At 60.7% G+C, this 20,432-nt stretch overlaps 1 protein-coding gene and 1 long non-coding RNA gene across 3 annotated transcripts in view; both read left to right on the top strand.

The window, feature by feature from the left end:
• Window positions 1-259: 259 nt before the first annotated feature.
• TNFRSF1B (TNF receptor superfamily member 1B) overlaps window positions 260-20,432 on the top strand; it is a 33,306-nt gene continuing 13,133 nt past the window's right edge. For both annotated transcript variants that reach the window (XM_032361588.1, XM_032361587.1), the window contains exons 1-3: window positions 260-464; window positions 18,419-18,518; window positions 20,207-20,335. In XM_032361588.1, coding sequence (XP_032217479.1) covers window positions 387-464; window positions 18,419-18,518; window positions 20,207-20,335 — 307 coding nt within the window. In that variant the 5' untranslated portion in view covers window positions 260-386. The remainder of the gene's footprint in view (window positions 465-18,418; window positions 18,519-20,206; window positions 20,336-20,432) is intronic.
• On the top strand, window positions 1,704-16,402 carry LOC116601011. Its single transcript, XR_004289884.1, has 3 exons — window positions 1,704-1,715; window positions 11,891-11,897; window positions 14,440-16,402. It is a non-coding gene; the product is annotated as an uncharacterized LOC116601011 (long non-coding RNA).

The following is a 20,432-nucleotide window of genomic DNA, read 5'->3' as shown; positions in this document are numbered from 1 at the left end:
AAGGGAGGGGTCCGAGGAGGCTGAGGGTGCCCGAGGCTGGGAGTGGCTGGCGCTGGCGGGACAGACCCGCAGATGGGTCGGTCGGTGGATCAGGGCTTCGGGCTGGGCCCTGCGGTGGGAGGAGAGCCCGGCTGGGGGTGAGGGGCCGCACGCGGCCGAGGGGGCGTGGGAGGAGGCGTGGCGGAGAGGCCCCGCCCCGCCCCGCCCCGCCCATCGCCGGCCCCGCCCCGCCCCGCCCCGCCACCTGCCTCCCTTCGGCCGCCGGAGCCTGGGGTTTCGCTTTCCGTCCCAGGCGCGGGAGGCTGCGGAGCGCGGAGAGGAGGCGCGAGGGCGCGACAGTCCCCGACAGCCGGAATCGCCCGCGCTCGGCCGCCGCCGCCCGCACCATGGCGTCCGCCGCCGTCTGGGCCGCGCTGGCCGTCGGACTGCAGCTCTGGGGCGCGGGGCACGCTGTGCCTGTCCAGGTGGGTGACTCGCGCGGCCCTCACGCTCCCCGGCTGGCGCGCACACTCCCGTCCCGGGGCGCCCTCGCCGCGCTCCCGCCGGGGCGCCGCCCTCCGCCGGCCAGAAGGATGCCGCGCGCGCGCGCGCCTGGACCCCTGCTGGGCGTCCTCTCCCTCCGGTCCCCGAGGCCGGTGTGAGGTGTGGCACACGTGCGCTCGGGCCACCCGAACTTTGTTCCCCGCGGCGCAGCCCGGTGCCTCCGCCCGCGCAGGCCCGGGTGTTTGGGGGCTGGCAGGCCGGCCCTGGGCTGATCCCCGCTACAGCCCGGACCCCAGCTCGGATACCCCTGCCTGCCTCCCGCGGCGGGGGGAGGGGGTTCCGTTCTGGGGCGCTGTCCCCACTGCGGACGCGGGCACCCTCTTCAGACTTCCTCCTCCTCTGGGCTATGGTTTTCCTCTTTCTTAGAAATACCAGGGTTGCGCGCCCGAGAGAACAGGGCCAGGTGTGCAGTAAGCGCCTAATAAGAGCACGGGAGGACCGCCGGCTGTTTCCTGAGCTCTTTACACAGACCCCCTCCCCAGGACCGACTTGGGGTGTCCGGGGACCATTTCAGAGCCAGTTCTCTGTGGGCTCTGGGTGATGGGGAGGAGACAGTGTCTTCACCTTCTCCTGGGCTGAGCTCTGGGTGCACAGGAGGTGAGGGAGGACTTCTGGGCTGGTTATTAAAGTCAGATGGGGTCCCTTAGGGACTCCAGGAACATGAAGAAAGCAGAGGCCCCAGAGATGAAGGTCAGTACCTGCGTCCAGTAGCAAGGTACAGTCTGCAGTGGGCTGGCTCACCCTTTGCCTTCTTTGGCTGTCTCCATAGTCTGGTAAGATAGAGTAACCCCATTTCACAGAGGAGGCAAACAGAGGCTCAGAGAACTTGTATTTCATGGAAGGGCATGGGGGCACTCTTCCTTTAAAGGTGGACATTTCTTCCTCCACATGATCCCTCCTCATGATCTTACCCTGATGGACGTGCAGTGTGCCGACTCAGGTACCGGGACGAGAGTGGCAGGTGGCATTGGCTCATGTGGTAATGTGAAGTGATTCACTGGCTGCGGCTAGAGGCTACTTTGGAGTCCAGTTCTTGAGGGCAGGGGGCGGAGGCTGTCAGAACAGAATTGACTCAGCAGCAGTGGGCACCGAGATGTGCCCTGGGGGGCTGCCCCAGAAGTTGTCCTGAAAACAGAGGAGGGTCAGGAGAGAGTCCCGGTCTGAGAGCCTGAGTGCAGGATCAAGTCACAGACTCAGGCCTCAAGGGGTGTTGTTCTGCGCTGGTGAACCTGGGGTCATCGGAGCCCCTCGGGAAGGGCTTCTCTTTGGGGCACCAGGCCCGAGTCCTGGAGTAGTGTGAGGGGTCCTCCATGTCTCTCACTTCCCAGCCCTCCTGACCAACAGGTTTCCTCCTCCCAGGACTATCTCCATAGCCTCTGGGGCGGGTCTCCTGGCCCCTGCTGCCTCTCCCACTGGTCTTTCTTGGCGGCCTCACTTCTCTCTCCCTGCCTGAGAAGCCTCCTATGGCCCCCATTGGCGGAGGCAGCAATTCCTCCCAGTGTCCCAGGTTGGAGTGTGTCAAGGGTCTGGATTCTTTCTGCCATCTTTCTGCATCCGTACCCCACATCCAGTGAGATGTGGTCCTTGAGCTGTCTGTCCCCCTTTCATGGTACTCCCCTTGCCCTCTCCTTCAGGGCCGGTCCCACATGCCTCCCCCTCCAGGAAAGCCTCTCCTCATTCTCCCAGCTGGACTGGCTCTTTGGCTCTTTGTTCCTCCCAAGGACAGACTCTGTTCTGCTTTTTAATCTAGTTGTGTCTTATCTACCTCGACCGATGGGAATTTTCTGGAGTGCGGGGCCTGTGGGGTCCTCTTCCTGGTTAGGACCGCAGTAGCTCCTTTTTTGGAACGGAGTGCCAGACACTGTCCGAGGCCTCCCGCACAGAACCTCACTGAGAGCTTCCTTACAGCAACTCCTGAAAGGGCCTGGCGGCTGTTTGCGTTTGGAGGTGTGGAAACTGAGCCCCAGAGAGGCGGTGACATTTCCCAGGATTGCAGAGCTGGGAGTAGGTCTGGGGCTGCGGTGATTTGCGTGCAGGTCTGCCTGATTGCAGAGCTTCTGCTGTACCCTCGCCGTGTCTGGATGCCCTCCCTGCGCCCGTCAGGTCCCGTGCCCTCACTGTGGACTCAGGAATGCGGGCCGTGACTCAGTGGAGCTGCTGAAGGAGCCCCCAGTAGACCCGACCTGGCTGCGGGGGTGGCTGACTCACTGCCATTAGGCTTTTGGCTCCTTTAAAAGCCACATTTGCTGGCCGCTGTGGAATGCATCGGCGCTCCGTCCAGCATCCAGTCATTCACTCATTCATTCGGCCAATAAAGGGCAGGAGAGCCGGCACTGTGAGTGAGCCCTTGGTGCCCTCTGATGGCGGTGGGCAGGGTCCCCAGCTGTCTGTCTGGCTGCTCGTGGGCGGGGATGGGGTCGGGCCCACGTCCCAGTGCAAGTCCTGAGGCTGAGGGCTCACCACTTGCCTCTTCATTACCCTGGGGGCCCGGGGCCAGCTTGAGTTAAAGAGAGAGGTTGGGGCTCCCAGACTGGCCTGGGGATGGTGGCCTCTGGTGTGGAGATGGGTGAGCAGTGTGCCTGCGGTCCCAGGATGTTCCTTTGGCCCCTGCCTGACATCCCAGAGGGGGACCTGGGTGCTGAGTGAGAGCGTGGCCTGGTGGTGGGGGCTCTTCATCAGAGGGCAGTGGGCAAGCCGGCGGCACTCCCAGCGCGTGCCCTTCATTCATCCCCCCACACTCATGGACACCTGCTCCAAGCCCACCCTCGTGCTGGGCTCTGGGAACGTCGAGATGCCCATGACCCGGCTCCAGTCCTCCAGCAGCTGCATCACCAGTGGTCACGGACCTGGCTCTGCCCCTACCTGCCCTCGTGACCTCGTGACCTGGGCCAAGTTGGAGAGCCTCCGTTTTCCTGTCTGTGGGCACGGAGAGTACTTCCCGCCTTGCTCTCCTTACAGAGCCGTGTGGGTATGAAAGACATTGCAGCACGGATGGCTGAGAACCTGCCTGGCATTTTTTGTCGGGTGGTGACCCTCACTGCCATCCTGGAGCCTGAGCCAGGGGCTCCTGGAGTGCTGTTCCTCCCCAGGGCTGGGAGATATTTTATGGTCCTGACCACCTAGTGCTTCCTGGAGGAATAGCCAGGAAGGTTGTGTGTTGGGTGGGGAATTTTGATGCCAACCATGGTACATGTATGTTTGTGTGTTTGTGTGTATGTGTGTGTTACATTGAACGCCAGTTCTCAGTTTTACACCACGCTGGCTGCTTCTGTGGTCCTTGAGCGTGCCATACACCAACAACTACCGCAGGGCCTTTGCACTTGCCTTGCCCTTCATCCTGGAAATTCCTCCTTTTGAGATCCCTAGTCTCATTCACTCTACTTCTTTCTGCTCAGATGAATTCTTCTCAGCCCTTCTCTGACCACCCTGCCCATAAAAGTTCTCCCTTGCCTGACCTGCTTTGTTTTCTTACATAACACCCATCAACCTGTTCTGTTTCTTTCGCTTGCCTTATGCTTTCCTCCTGGAATGTGAGCTCAGTAAGTGCAGGCACCTGCTCACCGCTGGAGACTCGCAGCCTAGAACGGGGTTTCTAGTGCTCCTGACTTTGGGCCACGTAGTTGTCGTGGGGTTGTCCCGTGTCTTGTAGGGTGTTAAGCAGCATCCCTGGCCTGTACCCCCTTGATGCCAGTAGTAACTCCCCCCTGTTGTGTGACAATTAAAAATGTCACCAGGTATCGCTAAATGGCCCTTGGGGAAGATATTGCCCTGACTTAGAACAGGGCCTGGCATGTAGTAAGTGCTAAAAAATATTGAATAAATGAGCAACAACATTCCTTTGACCTTTATTATGGTCAAGACCTTTATGAATAAGACAGAAGAGTGAAAAGCCAGGGGTGGCAGGGCTGGGGTCCAGTGTGTCACCCTCTGGCTGGGATGTTTCTCTGGGCTCCCCTTCATGTTGTGCTTGGGTCCTCTGAGCCTGGGGTGCTCTCCCTAAAGTGCTCCCTCCACTCCTGTACTTCCCCACCCGAGCCCGTGACGGGGCCACCCACTGGCAATGACTCAGGGCCCCGGTAGGCATGTGACCTGCCCAGAAGCAGGCAGGGAGGGAAGCTGGGGGTTAGGGAGGAGAGGGGGTGCCACCAGGGGAAGGGGAACAGAGTAGAGATGTTGCCTGTCCCAGTTCCGGATGCGCTGACGGGCCAGGGGGAAGCAGTATTGATGACCTAGGGGAAGGGCCCAGGCCTCAGAACCAGGCAGACCTCAGCTCAGATCCTTACTCTGCTGTTTACAGGCCATGTCATTCTGTCTCTGGGAGTCTCTGTGTTCCCCTCTGTAAATCGGGGAACAACGCCCGCCTCCATGGCTGGCGGTTAGGGCTGAACTTGATCCACGGGCCACAGGGCTCCCGAGCGGCTAACCGAGCGTCTGTGGTTGTGCTGGGCCTGACCTGACTCTGGGTGGAGGGGCGGTGCTCCGGCTGCGACAGGGACCACCATGGAGTGTCTGAGCCGCGGGGCCCCAGGGTGTGGGGGATAGACCTCCAACTGCCCAGAGCTTCTGCCCAGCGTCCCTGAGCGCAGCTCAGTCTGCCTGCCTCTTCCTGGCTGTCTTTCCTACCTTAGTGCTCCTTGCTGCACTTGTCCAGCTGCCCGGCCTTGACCTTAGCATGTGGCCACGCCCAGGGGGTCAGGGAATCTCAACCCTACTCTGTCCATGAGTTACAGGTGCTCTGTGTCCCTTGAGGGTGAGCTGGGGTCACATTTGGTGCAGTACAGAGGTATCTAATGGTCTGGCTGTGAAGGGGATGTCCTGGCCATAAAGGGGTTGTCCTGGCCTCAGCTTTCCTGTCTGCAAGATGGGCCTTTCAGGCTATCTCTAAGACCTCTTCCATTTCTAACCTCTGTGATCCGGAAGGGAGGCTCCCCTGAGGCCATGCCGTCCCTTCTCCAGCCCACAAGGGACTGCTGAGACAGCAAGACCCTGAGGAGGGAGGCTGGCCTGGGTGTCCGGAGAGCAGAGCTCCCCGGCTTGCTGTGTGACCTCGCTCGGGTTACTTAGGTTCTCTGGGGCTCAGCATCCCCATCCATCAAACCTTGCACCCCTGATCCCAACCGTGTCTTTGGAATGCTGGGGAAGCGCCAGCTTTGCACAGGGTTGCCAAAGGCCGCAGACCAAGGCGGGGAGGGTTCCAGAAGTTTTCCCAGGAAGGAGAGCCCAGCACTCCGCACTGTTCATATCTTGGCTTCCCAGACCATCTTCCTGCTGACCTCAATCCCGCTTGCTGTGCCTGGAATGCTTTCCTCGGCTCAGGCACCGCGGGCATCGAGAATTCCTGGCGGCCCGTCAGCTTGCTGCCAAGACAAGACTCGGATACCTTCAGGCAGAACAGGATTCGTGCATTTCCCGCCTCCCTGCCCCTTGATAAAGTTCAGCAGCCAGCTCTGTTGGGGCCCCAGACTGTGGGTGAGGCAGAGCTGTGGGCATCCACTGCGGCGCCTGCTGTCTGCGAACCCACAGGTTCAAGGAAGCCTGGGTGGGGAGGGATGGTTTCCTCAAGAACCCCTTTGTCACCTGACGTGGGCATAGGCCCTCCCCGGGGGTTCGGAGTCCTGCCAGCCCCTTCACAGCCCAGGGCTGTGGGCACTTGTCCCCCTCTGCTGGGCTGTCGACTGTGGGGCCAGGACGCTGAACCCCACCCCTGTGGGGCCTGCGGTCATTTTCCACCATGGCGTGTTGTGAGGTCACGGGATGGGGCAGTGACGTCACTGTGGTTTGGGGTTCTCAGGTTGCGCACCCAGTCGGAGGAAGTGTCTGTTTACCGACTGGGGTTCGGAAGAGCAGGTTTCCTTCTGCCCCAAATGTGAGCCGTGCTGGGGGAGCGGGGTAGGGGGGCAGCTGCCCAGGAGGCCCCAGGCTGCCTCTGTGGTCTTGCCTTCATCCTGCGTGACACCGTCCTGCCCCTCTGAGCCTCCGCATCATCTTTGCAGAGGGGCAGGGCCATGTCTCTGGTGTCACCTGGGCAGGTTTACGATCACTAGACTGTTGGTTTGCTTTCTAGAACAGGAAGGCCCATCGGCCCGCTCTTTCACACCGCGTGAGGCATGTGGGCACGGAGGGAGCCTGCGGGACCCACCTCCCAGGCCCCGGGGGGCCGCCGCCCTCCCCGCGTTTGTAGCAGATGCCGGGTGGGCACGCGTGGGCGACATGGGCAGCGTGGAGTGTGCACTGACTTCAGGGGGCACAGGCTGGGTCTGTCTCTGGAGCGCTGGGACCTCAAGGGGCCAGAGACAGTGTAGAAATCCCCAGGGGCTTTTGTTTGTTTTCCTTTGCTGTCCAGACAGCGGCCTACCCTCCGTTTCACTCTGAGCTTGGCCTTGAGTGGGTACGGCGGCCGTGGCCACGGACCTAGGGAACTGAGTGGGCCTGGCCGGGGGTGGGGGGCGCGGAGTGGGGAGGGATTTGGGGACAGGCAGGCTGTGTGCCGGTATCTTCTGGGGTGTCCGTGGGAGGCCCTGTCTAACACCCATCAGGACAGATGCCAGAGGCTGCAGAGGGACTGGAGCGTGAGGCTGGGAGCTGGGGGTCTGGTCCTGCCTCGGCCTCCTGCTCTGGAAGGCTTGGCTGGGTTCCTTCTCCCTGAGCCTCAGCTGCCCGGGCTGGGAATTGAGAACAGCAAGGACCTCGCACACCCCTGCCTCTGTGTCCTTTGGCCCCACGTGTTAGGCTGGGGGAGGTGGTGCAGGGGTGGGCGTGGCGTGCAGGTCTGGCGCCCATGTGGCCCCCACTCAGAAGGCCCCGGTCTGGACTTGACAGTGACTCTCCTGGGAGGGGCTCCCAGCACTTTACTTTAGTTCACAGGATCTGCCCCCTTCTGCCCCCCACCCCGCATCCTGGGCCCCCTGGTCACCCCTTCTTCCTGCTGACCCACCAGGGCCTTCTGTCTGCCACTCACAGAGACTCCGGGTGGGGCTTATTCCTGGCGAGCTTGTTGCCTGCTGCTTCTCCTCCTGCCCCTTCCTGTCCTGCGTTCCCAGGGGTCCGGAGCCCCCTCCCTCACCTCACAGCACGACTCCCTCCCTGTCCCCCCAGCCATCCCCCCTCCATCCCCCCCCCGCACCCCAGATGGCTTCACTGTCTTTCAGGCCTGGCCCCTTGGTCACTGCCCTCATCTTTTCTCGTCACTTTCCTGGCTCTGCCCACACATCCTGTCCTCTTCCGGGTCCTCCTTCTGGGGTGATCCCACAGGGATGCCTCTAAAAGCTGAGCCCCGAGGGTGGGCAGGATGGGGGTGAGTGGGCACCGGAGGGGGGATGGTGTGGAGGGAGGCATGGAGGGGACAGTAGCTGGACTAGTGCTGCGGGAGCGAAGGCCTCATGAGGAGAAGGGATGGCCCACGAGGCTGTTAGCTGTTCGGGCCGTTAATGCGAGTAGTAAAAAATGTCAAGTGGGAGCCCTGTGATTTGGGGAATGTTTACTAAACACCTCACATGTCTTTCTTTTTTTTTAAGATTTTATTCATTTATATGAAAGAGCATGAGGCAGTGGGGCGGCAGGCAAGCAAAGGGAGACGCGGGCTCCCTGCTTGGGGACCCCTACGTGGGGCTCGATCCCAGGACCTTGAGATCATGACCTGAGCCGAAGGCAGATGCTTCACCGACTGAGCCCCCCGGGCGCCCAGCACTTTACTTGTCTTATTTCACTCACTCCTCACAGTAGCCCCCCGAAGTGTACACTGTCTGAAAAGATTGATGTTTATTGACTTCATTTCTTAAACAAAAGAACTCTCATGCTAATAAGGGGCAGGTCTGAATTCAAAGCCGGGCAGCTTCACTCCAGAGTTCCTCTTTTGGTACCGTGCTCACCTCCTATCAGGGGTTGAGGCAATGGGGAGCTACTGATAGTTTTAGAGCAAGGGAGTGACTAGAGCAGAGAGTGTAGTCGGAAGATCACTCTGGCCTTGGTGGGCAGGCCAAGTGAGGTGGAGACTGTATAATAGTTGAAGCCAGAGTCGCACCAGAATAGGAAGCAAGGATCGAAGGCTTCAGGTAGGGAAAGGAGCCTTTGGACTAGACCCAAGACCTAGTGTGGGACAGAGATACTCAGGAGGAAGAGGAGTTGTCCCTCTCCATTCCATCCTGAGACGCAAGGCACGTCTGCCTTCAGCCCTGCCCCAGCCCCAGCCCGGCGATTCTGGTCATGGTCAGCCTCATGCATTCCTGGAGCTGTCACTGGGAGCCGCAGGGTGACCCTGGCCTCGGTCGCTTGGGCTCCTGCTGGGGTGCTCTGAGACTGGGCAGGCTGGCCCATTCATCCCAGGTGTGGTGTGAGATGCGATGTGCCCCCAGCTGGCGGGGGGGCAGGACTTCTGGGGGTCCTCGCTCTGTTGCCAGGGTCCCGGGGGACCCTGAGCTACTCTCTGAGTTTCCCTTTTCCCCCTCGGCAAGATGGGGATAAAAGTGTCTCTGCTGCTTCCCACTGGGGCTGGGGGAGTGCAGTGAACCAAGGGCTAGGGCTGACATCCGGGGGTGAGGGGCGTGCTTCAGGGCTGGGGCTGACATCCGGGGGTGGGGGGCCAGGCAAGGGTCTCCTGCCTGCCCTGAGCCCTGAGTCCTCACAGCCCCCTGGGGAGGGGGACAATCACTACCCTCATTTTATAGGCGAGGCAGCTGAGGCACAGAGGTCCAGCCCTGTGCCCAGGCTCACAGCTCACTGGAGGCAGAGCCAAGATTCCACCCCAGGTGGTCGGGCTCCCGAGGAAACCACCACCCGGATGTAACGGTGGCGGACCTTATCTGAAAGTTGGTCTCCCCCAACTAGGGACACACCTCTCCCTCTCTCTCTGTGAGCCATTTCCTGCCCCGTTCTCATGCTGACTCCAGCTCATTTCAACTAACTGGAAACAAAGACTTTTGCTTCTGTTAAACAGTTCAGCATCTATTAGGCACCTGCTGTGTCCTATGCCCCGGGCCTGGAGCAATGAGTAATAAAAACCCAGCAAGTAACACTTGGCTCTTACTGCTGTTGAATCATAATGGCCCTATGTGGCAGAGACTGTGTTTGTCCCCATTTTGTAGACCACAGATATGAGGCTGCAGAATGGCAGAGCTGGGACTAAAACCCGGGTGTCTGGCTCGCAGCTCCTACTACTGTGTGTAGAGAGGGGCTTGGAGCCTGTCTTGGAGGGGGAGACACTGCAGAATGGACAATGAACCAAACAGTGGTCTAGATGGGTACTATAGAGATCTTCCCAGGTTGTGCCTGGGGCCTTCAGGAGGGACCTCCAGCCTCATCTGGGAGTTTGGGGAAGGTTTCCCTTGGGTGACAGTGGAGAGGACTTTTTAAAAAAAAAAAAAGTATTTTATTTTATTTATTTGACAGAGAGAGAGTGATCACAAGTAGGCAGAGAGGCAGGCAGAGAGAGAGGGGGGGAAGCAGGCTCCATGCAGGGCTCGATCCCAGGACTCTGAGACCATGAGATCATGACCTGAGCCGAAGGCAGAGGCCCAACCCACTGAGCCACCCAGGCGCTTCTGCAGAGGACTCCTGAAAGAAGTGGGGAGTTAGCCAGGGGTGTGGGGGAGGGGGCGGGGGGTCCGGATGTTCAGGCGAGGAAACGGCAGGAGTGAAGGGAAGGCATGGGAAGAGCGGGAAAGAACCAGATGCCGCCCTGTCGGGGAGGCCATGGCAGGGATGCCCAGGTCCCAAGCTGGGGGCATTGAGCTTGGGCCCGAGGGCAGTAGAGCCGATGGTTTTCAAAGGGCCAGCTTGGCTATAGGAAGGTGGCGTGGGGTCCATCGGACAGGCCTGGGGACCCAAAAGGAGGGAGCTGGAGCTGGCAGGGGAGGCAGGAGCCAGGTACGTGGGGGGGGGGGGCATGCCGTGGTGTGTGTGGGGCTGCGGGAATGGGAAGGGGCGTCCTCTGCTGCGGGGCGCTTGGGGGTGGGGACCAGGGCTAGATTCGAGCCCTGGTGCTCTGCACAAAGCCTGGTCCCCTAGCCGGATACCAGCCCAGGCTTCCTGTCTGCTCTGGGCTCACTTCGGAAGCGACATCACAGGCAGGAGACATAGAGTGGGAAGTGTCACCCCGGGCCGCCGCCTGTGATGTGGTCCCTCTCTCCATGACGGCAGACGAACCTCTGCTGCCCCAGCCGTGCTGCGGGCTTGGCCCGGCCTCATGTGGCTATCCCTCCCCGCCGCCCCCCACAGTCCCCGGGTCTCCCGCAAACCCCCCACGATGGAGCCGTAGACAGCTCTGCCACCCCCCAGCTCCCACAGTATCACAGGGCCCCAGGGGGCTGCCATGCAAATGATGGGGTTTCTCTATTGCTTGAAGATGGTTTCCACCTGTGGAGGGGTCCCTCTGCGCCGCCACAGCCTCTGCACCTGGGACCCCAAAGACCCTTCTGGGAGAGTCACTGCGTCTTCCCTCCTTGCTCGCTGGGTGTTCTCAGAGGGGTCACTGTCCCTCTCAGGGCCCCTCTCCTATAAGACGGAGGAGGGAGACAAGGCCACAGGGTATAAAACTGTCCAAGGCCACAGGGAAGCGGACGTGGCTGTGACGAGCTTCGGTCTCCCTCTGGGTCCCCTTCTGTTCTTGGACCTAGTATGGAATCTCCAGGGGCCTCTATGGCTTCATCCCTAAAATGGGGTAATGGTGACCTCCTTGTGCCAGTGCAGGAATAAAGGAGAGAATGCGTGCGGAGCGCGGTGCTGTGTGTAGACAGTAGGCGTCTCTCCTGGGTCTGCACCGTCTCCCTGTCTTTCCGGCTCTGTGCAAAGGGTAGGTGTGAGAGGCACGTGCCACTCCCCACAGCCCGAAGCCTCTCCCTGGGTCCCCTGCCCATCTTCCCTTCTGGCCCTCTCCCCACATGCAGGAGTGCTCCTAGGGGGGCCTGGGCTGTGACCCCTTCCCAACAATACAGGCATCTAAGCTGGCGGGGGGGGGGGGGGGGGGGGGTCTCCAGAAAATTCGAAAGCCTCCAAGTCCTCAAAGATGTTGCGCTCACAGTGGCAGGGAGAGCAGAAGGCTCGGTGCAGAGAGCTCTGGGAAGACCCTGCGGGTGGCAGCCGCTTCTCCTTCCCCGGGCCTGCCCTGCTTTGCCTTCCTCTCTCTCACTGTCTATTTATAAATAGGAGGAGAGACGGAGGGCCACCACCTTGGGGCACATACAGGGCTGGGGCTGTGCTCCAGGAGCGGGAAAGACAGGAAGTCAGCGGGGGCAGGGTTGCCCAATTCCTCCGGAGAGCGGAGAGCGCTGAGTCAGACTCCAGAGTCAGGCTCGCCCCGGCCTCTGCCGGCTCATGGTCCCGGTGTGGTGTCCACCTCGAGCTCCTCCAGGAGGGAGTGAGTGGGGAGGGAGGAGGTCAGGACGGAAGGGGACACGGGCAGGAAGAGGAACTTCTGACTCCTCAGGTTGATTGTCGTCTGGCTATAGCTTTGGCCCCAGCAGACCTCCGAGGCTCACTTGCTTTTGGGAACCCACCGCCATATTGCTGTCCCTTGTCCTGGACACTGTGTCCCTGGGTTTTGGCCGCTCACCCAGGCTTTTCATCTTGGGGGTCCCGTCACCCCTGCAGGCGTTCCCCTGGAGCGAAGCCCCTTTGAGACCGCCTGAGGCAACTACCCCAGGAAGCTCGCCTCTGGCCTGTGGGGTACCCCCACCCCCCGCCCCAATGAGGCTTCCACCCCACTGTCATGGCAGCTGGTCTGCTGCGGTCTCCTGACTTGAGCTCGAGGAGTAGGCCTGGGGTTAGCCCGTGGGTGGCCCTGTAGCTCCAGTGGTCACAGGTCAGTCTCCCCACACTTGACCTCAAAGTGGGAGGGAACGACTTCCTTCCCAAGGCCCACATGAGCCATCCTGCTTCTCACGGGCCCCGGGCAACTTGCTGCCCACCTTGTCTTCGCCTTGTCCATGTTTAGCTGAAGCCAAGCAGAAGGGCCCAGTTCGAACATTCCGTCTGACAGGGGTCTACAGCTCAGAGCCTTTGCAGACCCTGAGAGTGCCGCCGGGGGGGCGGTTCCCCTGGGAGCTGGGCAGCAGGTGATGGACCCGTGTTCAGACCCCCTGCCTTTGTTCCTACAACAGCCCCTGGAGGAGGCAGGGCAAGGCCGTGTGTCACCGTTTTACTGGTGACAGTGTTGAGGCTCAGAGGCGGTAAGTGACACCCACAAGTCACCCAGAACCAGCACGTGCACCCAGACGCTCTAGTTCTCCTCCCGTGATGCCAGGTTCTGTGTCTCGTTCCTCTCCTCCCTGAGGCCCCTGCACAGGCTGCCCTCACCCTGGGGGAGGGAGTGAGGGGCGGAGGTGGGGGCCTGCCTGCCCCTCCCGGCACCCACTTTCAGCCTGGTCTCCCACCCCCCACCCCCTCCCCGCTCGTTCAGTCTTTCCGCCTCGCACGTGGGCAGGCCACCCACTCACCCGCCCAGCCCTCTGAGGTCTGCCGAGGGGCCTGAGCTTTCTGACACCCGTCATTAAGAAGCCAGAGCTGGAGAGGGCTCAGAGCACCGAGGAGGCCCACAGGGCCATTTTCCAGACCAGGAAGCTGAGGCACAGAGAAGCCAGTTACTGCCCTCTGAAGGCGGGGTGCCTGAGTAGAACAGGGAGGCCCTCTGGGTGGGCCCAGGGGCGTTGGAGTCCAGTCTCCCTGGGAGCAGGGGGAGGAGATGAAGACACCAGCTTCACGCCAGGGAGGAAACAGGGCTGGAGACAGGAGACCGTCTGAGGCAGAGTTTCCATCTGTGACCTCAGAGTACGAACGGCGCGGACCTCACAGAGCTGGGACGAGGTTGGAGAGAGGCGGCGGGGCGTGCAACCAGCTCTGCACGATGCTTGGCTCGGAGCGAGCTTGGGAGGAGGCGCTGCCCCCGTGTCTGTGTCCTGCCCCTGTGTCTGTGTCCTGCCCCCGTGTCTGTGTCCTGCGCCCGTGTCTGTGTCCTGCCCCCGTGTCTGTGTCCTGCGGCCGCACCCTGCCTAGCTGCCTGGCCTCCTCCCGGCCTCCTCCTGGCCGGGCCTGCGACACACCACACCTGTCCTTCCGATGCCTTCTGGCCCAGGCAGGGCGGAGACTGGGATCGGGTCATTGCAGTAATGTAGCTCCTGGAACGCTGGTGTTTCCTACGTCTGTTGAATGAACGCACGTTTCCCCCTTTGTCCCGGACTTTCTCCACCGTTCAGTGGGAGGTTGCTGTGGTGTCTGAGGCCCCTGCGGGCCCCCAGCGGCTACACCTCCTTCCTGCCCCCAACTTCTGGGCCCCGACCTCCTTTTCCTGGGCTCCCATGCATCCTTCCAGCGCTTGGCAAAGCTGAGGCTAAGGACGGATCCTCTCGGGAGCCCCGTGACACAGGCAGTTCTGGGAGGAGCCAGGCATCAGGTGGCTGCTGCCCCCGCCTGCTGCAGAGGACCGGCCCGTTCTGAGGTTCCTGTTGGGGGGGGTTTCCCCTTGGAAACCAAGTCAGGGCTGAGGTCAGAGGATGGTGGCCTAAGGCGAGAGGGGTCCCCCCGCACTGGGGTGTATAGGAGAGCCCGAGTGAGAGACGAAAACTGTGCACCCCTGTGAGCTGGGGCCCTGGTCCCCTCGTGACACGGAGGCAGATGAACGGGGGCCAGAAGTGGGCGCTGCAGTAACCCGGGGACGAGGAGCTGGCGCCTTCAGTTGTTCTGAGGAGGGGATGAGGACTTCTCCAGTGGGACCAGTACAAGAGTCACACCCCAAGTCCACCCCACCCTTCTTGGATGAACTCAGACAAATGACTTGATCTCCGTCCGCTGTGAGATGGGCACACGCCCACCAGCATTTTGGGGGCAGAGGTAGAGCGTGGGTGCTTGGCGCACAGTAGGTGCTTGACGAAGATCCTGTTGTTTTCCTGCCTCCTCCAAGGGCCAGAGCTGAGGCCACGTGGTGGGAGGGAGCGCTGAGCTTTGGGGGCACCTGGGGTCCCGGGTCTGTGTCGAGGGGGAGGGAAGCTTGGGCCCCATGATCTGGGGACCTCCCAGAGGAAGGGAGGCAGGAGAGGACGGGCGAGGAGTAGCGTGCTTCACCTCGTGTCACCTCCCCTCTAGGCACTTCCCCTCTGGGTGGCTGGGAGGGTCCGAGGGGAGACCCCGCGCGGCCATGCATCTGGCGCCTTGTACGGTTGGTCCTGGGAGATGGCAGGTGCTCAGTCCGCCCTGTCCGGGGGTGGGGGGGGCATGTCGAGCAGAGGGAAGGCAGCTGCAACCCCGATGTGAGGGTGGACGAGGGGGGCCCCGATGGCCTCCTTGTGCGTGGTCCTCCGTCAGCCTGCCACCAGCTAGGCCTGGGAATGGCCTAGAACTTTTGGGAGACCAGGGAGGTGGCTTTGCTTCTTTTGGTCTCTATTCCACACAATCGGGGGTGCCGCGTAACACTGTGTGTTAGATAGGCCCTCCTTCCCTCATCTCCCTGGGCTCCTCCCCTCCCCCCCCTCCTCCCCTCCCTCCTCACCCCTCCCCTCCCTCCCCTGCCTCCCTCCCTCCTTCCTTTCATCTAGTTTCCTTTCTGCCCCTTACTTACCATCCCGGCTGTCATTCTCCCCTCCCCCATCCATCCATCTTCTCCCCCATCCTCACACGGGGTCACGGATCCCCCCCCCCCCCCCGCCCCCGTTAAAGGAGTGGTTAAGCGTCATCAGTGTTTTTCAGATTTTCACCTGGGAACCTTGCATTTTGGAAGATTGCTAAACTGCTGAGTAAATTAAGTTCTATCCAACTTATTTCCTCATTTTAAAATGTCAGTCAGAGCTCCCTCGTGGGTGGGTGCTATGTGGGTCTGAGCCTCCCCAACAGCAGCCAAAGGATCTAGAAGCTTCCATAGCCCTGCATTCCCCGGAGCCCGTTTGCCCCGTTTGGGGGACATCCGGAGACCCCTGGCCCATGGGGCTCCTGGGGCTGTGGGCCAGCAGGGCCTCTGCTCTGGGGAGCTCCACAGTAGAGGGAGTGAGTGACCTTTTGTCCCACTCTGCAGAGGGGCTTTCTGTTCCTCATTGTTGAGCCATGACAAGGCTGTGGCTGGTGGTTTTTTTTCTCCTGTCCGAGAGGATAAACAAGCCTGGAGATTGCTCAAGGGAGGGCTGACCCCCCCTGCCTGCTGCCAGCCTCTGGGCTCTGGGATCACACAGAGCAGCAGGAGGAAGTATAGGGAAGGGCGTTAGTAACGAGATGGTGACTGGAAAAGGCCCTGGAGGGGAGAGCTCAGGGCAGTGGCCTGGGGAGGCTGTGTGAGGGGGCGGACTGTGGGGGGGGGTCCTGCTGCCTGCCTTTGTCCAGGAACCCTTGGCCTGTGGCTGGAGAGAGAACATGGACTTGGCCAGGGCAGGGCCCTTTCCCATCAGGCCTTTTGGACCCTGACAGGAAATCCTCCCCCTACCCCGGCCAGGGCAGGCCTCCCGGGACTGCACCCCAGGAGCTGCTCTGAGGGTGAGGGTTTCTCTCTGCCCGTTGGAGCTGCACCGGCCTGGTGCTTCTCGGCCGCACGCGAGTGAGGGGCCTCCCTAGGTACTGCCCAGGGTCTGGTGGTGATGAAGCCCACGGCGTGATGGGTCAGGTGGCCTGCAAGGGGTCTGCAAGAGAAGGAGGTAGAGCCCTCCCTGCTCTCTGGGGACAGGCAGCTGCCTCTGGGGTGCTCAGCTGGAGGGAGAGACACAGCCCCTTCCCTTCGGGAAGCCGCATAGCTGCAGCCTGCAGGGAAGCCCGTCTGGGGACAATTAGGCCCCCCGCTGTGGTTGGTGTGCAGTTGAAGCATGTATAGAAAGGGGGCTGCAGAAAGTATGATTTCTCGGGCTCAGGGCTCCCCTGGCTTTGGTCTCTGGGTCTCCTGTCTGTACCCCCCCCCCTCCACGCCTGGGTGCCAGGGAGTCGGGTATGTTCAGCAGTGACGCATCAGAATCCCGTGGGGTGGAGGCTCTTTCTCTTCCTTTCTTCCTGTAGTGGAACAGCTTCTGGGCTCACTCCCCGAGCTTCTGCCCCATCTGTTGGGGTGCGGGTCATTAGGAACTTCGTTGGCGCAGGTGTTTCAGACGCTGACAGTGAGCCTCACCCCAACCATGAGGAGCCCTGATAAGGGACTTGCTTCCTTCCCCTTTTGTCCAGCCGGCTCTAGGACCAAATGGGGAAGGAAGAAGGACTGGGATTGTGTGTGTGTGTGTGTGTGTGTGTGTGTGCGCGCGCGCGTGCGCGCGCACGCACACACACACACACACACACGCAGGCAGCCATGGGCGTGCAAGCTTGTAGTCCCGGTGCGAATGGAGGTTACCTTTTTAGGCTCTGTGTTGTGCGGAATGGTTCCCACTTCCCTTGCGAGCCCCCTGTGTCTTTCAGCCTCACTGGAGGGGGTTTGGCCCTGGCTCCGGAATGGAAGGTGGGCTGCAGGGCCAGGCCAGTGTGGCCTGGGGCGGGACTGGACCCCTTGCAGAATGACCTTGTAATGAAGCCCACTGCTTAGGGTAGTGAGCCCTGAACACCTGCTACGGGCCAGGCTTCGGGGTAATAACCAAGCTACGCCCAACCCGCAGGCTCAGAGGACTCCCAGCTAGTGAGGGCACAGCCCCGGGTGACAGGAGCCCTGGAGGAGGAGCCCGGGATTCTGGGTCTGAGTGATGATTCAGGGTGGGGTGTGGGCTGGGAAGCCTTCAAGGGGGGCTGCCGGCAGAAGAGATACATGGAATTTTGTCCAAGGAAACGTGAAGCTGTTCCGGGCGGAGGAGGCTGTTTGGGCCAAGGCGTGCAGGCAGGAAGAGACACAGATCGCAGTGTCACAGGGATCCCCTGTCCTGGGGGTCATCTCCGCGTGCCCCAAGACTTCCAGCCTTTGGCCCCAAGCCATGGGTGGTCAGGGTGGGTGTGGCAGTCCCTGCCAGCCCGCTCCCTCTCCCTGCAGGGCCCGGCACAGGCTGGGGCAGGCATGACTCCTGGGGTCGGGGGGTGTCTCTGGGACGTGAACTGTACAGTGTCGGTCCCTCAGGGATGCCGGGGCCCTTCCTGGGCAGCATGGGCGGCTGGGGCTGGATGCTCTCCTGCCACAAGGGGACCTGAGGGGTGTGCAGTGGCATCCGCTGCCTGGAGCACCTGGAGCCCTTGGTCAGCACCTGGCGCTCCCGTAAGTGCTAAGGGCATGGTCACTGTCGTCATTGTCGTCATCGACCAGCATTCATCTACGGAGCCCCGATTCTGTGTGGGCCCCGTGTCAGGGTCTAGAGAGGATGAGGCCATTGTTTCTGCTCCTGTGTCACAGATGTTTGTGGTGCGTGCATTTATGTGTGTACACGTGCATGTACGTGTGCACACGTGTGCTGGTGCATGCGCACCCCCCACCCCACTTCAGCATAATGAGCTGATTGTCTGAAGCGGCTGTATCCGGTGTTCAGAGAGAGCCCAGAGTGGGGAGGAACCTGCCACAGCTTGGAGGAGTCAGGGAAGGCTTCCCAGAGGAGGCAGCACTCAGCTGGAAGCACCAAGGGGGTGATTCCCAGGTGGAGGAGGGAGAAGGAGGCATCCTAGGCACAGGGCCGCTTTGTGCTAGGCACCGTGGTCCTCTGTGACTGAAGCCGCTGCCTTCTGGGCAGCCTTGCGCCTGGCCCAGAGCTAGCCCCATGCTCCGGCCATCTGGCTCGGTGCCTTCACCAGCAGACATGCATGTGTGACTGCGAGGCGGGGAGAAGAGGCAGGGAAAGAAGGTGCGGAATCTCCTGTCTACCTAAGCCTCCAAGGGAGACGTCTCCACATCAGGAGAGCCCCAACAGGGAGAAGGCCAAAGGCTCACAGGCCCCAGGACCTCCATCCTGTGGTTTTAGGGGTGACAGGATCCAGGGGTGGCTGTCTGATGGCCGTCCTTCCCTTCCCCCTCCAGGTGCCATCGCTCCCCTATGCTCCAGGGCCTGGAAGCGCCTGCCGGCACAGAGAGTACTTCAACAAGAGGGTCCAGATGTGCTGCAGCAAGTGTGCACCGGGTGAGGGCAGCCTGGGGCCCTGACTCCTGGACACCTGGGGCCCTGGGGACGGGTGCCTTGCAGGGAGCGGGGTAGGGTCCTAACTAACCGTTTGAGCTGAATTCCTTTTAGTGCCATGAGATGGTCCTTTGCTGCCTCTTGCTTCAGGGCCTTGGCACATTCTGTTCCCTCTTCCTGGCCTAATTCCCAACTCCTTTCCCCAGGTGAACTCCTGCTTTTCCTGTAGACCTCAGCTTAGATGTATCTTTCTCCAGGAAGCTTGCCCACACTGCCTGGTTGGATCTGACCCCTCCCATAAGCTCCCACGGGTCCCCGGGCATCCCCCATAGCAGCAGCTCTTTAGCCAGCAGTCATGGCTTGGTTCCTCTTTTGTCACCTCCACGGCGTCCTCCCCTGGGACAGGGGCCTGTGGGCTTGTTCTCCATGGACTCCCCAGCGCCTGGCACGTAGTGGGTGCTCAGTACATATCTGACCGAATCGATGCGAGCTTACCCATTTCATAGATGGTGGGCCTGAAGCCTGACCCCAGGTGGAAGAGCTGAGTAGGTGTCTTCCGTCTAGTCGTTCACTGATACCCACATTCCTGTACCATTTATGAAGCACCGTCTAAGTGCCAGGCACTGTTCTAAGTGTTGGCCGTCCAGCAGAGAGCAGAGCAGACAAAATCCTCACACTCATGGATTTTGCATCTAATAGAGGCACAGGCAGAGAAGCCAACAGAGGAAATAGATGTGTGGTCCTATCCAGAGTGAATGCTGTGAAAAAAACAGGGCAGGGTAAAGCCAATGGAGACAGTTGAAGGAGGACATGCTTTTTGGTACAGGGTGGTCAGGGAGGGCCTTTCTGAAGAGCCAACCCTTGGGTAGAGACATGCAGGAGGTGAGGGAGTAGGTCATACAGATACACAGGGAGCAGCCTGCCAGGTTGGAGAAGCAGCAAGTGCAAAGGCCCTGAGGTGGGAGCCTGTTTGGGGAACTTGAGGAACAGTGAGGCCAATGTGTGGCCCAGAGACAGTAAGTTAGCAGGGGCCACAGTAAGAGTTTAGATTCAGAAGCTAGGAAGCCATTGGAGGGCCCTTGAGCCATTAGCCTGAGGTGTGGGCAGGCGTATGTGTACCTGTCATTGCCCATGGCCAATTGAAGAGACCTCACAAGTGACTCCTTTTCCTGTTAACTGGCAGGGTTAAGGTAAGAAGTTACTGGATTAGCACAACAGTGAATGTGGCAGGAGAGTGCTCCAGGCTCAAGAGAGAAACTTAAAGCTTTGCTCTGGTGTTCTCCCATCTCCTGGCATGCCTTCTGTCCAGGCCCACAAGAGACCCATGCCCTCATCGTCGATGGGAAACCAGGGACTGCGTTCCCATTAGTCGTTGTAGTTCACACCCACAGGTGGAGAATTTTAGCCAATGATAAAGAAGAAAGGAGCTAGTAAAGCATTTCTCACTAAAGTGTGATTGACTAGCCATGGTTGGGTGGAATCCCAGCCATCTGGAAAGAGCAGAGGAAAAGGCATTTTATGAGCATCAGGGCTTTGGCCATGGAGGGGCAGCTGGGGCCCCCAAGATGTGAGATGAGTCGGTGAAGGACAGGAGCGCTCAAAGAGCCTCCCCACCCAGGCTTCAGGATGCTGGGGCTCAGGGCGGGGGGCGGGGTGGATGAGCCACTGACCTCTGGCCCTTGCTTCCTCAGGCTTCCATGTACGATCGTTCTGCACCAATACCTCAGATACCGTGTGTGCCCGCTGCGAGGACAGCACATACACCCAGCTCTGGAACTGGGTTCCCGAGTGCTTGAGCTGTAACTCCCGCTGCAGCGCCGGTGAGTGGGCGCAGAGAGCCGGCTGAGCCCTGGAACCTTCCCCGGGCCGCTGTGCAGCCCAGCCCCTGCGGCTGAACGCTGGCTAGGATTCCCCCAG

Source organism: Mustela erminea, chromosome 10 (genome assembly GCF_009829155.1).
Source record: "Mustela erminea isolate mMusErm1 chromosome 10, mMusErm1.Pri, whole genome shotgun sequence".
Lineage (NCBI taxonomy): Eukaryota > Metazoa > Chordata > Mammalia > Carnivora > Mustelidae > Mustela > Mustela erminea.
The sequence above is the reverse complement of the archived record's forward strand: the minus strand, read 5'-3'. Positions and strand labels throughout refer to the sequence as shown.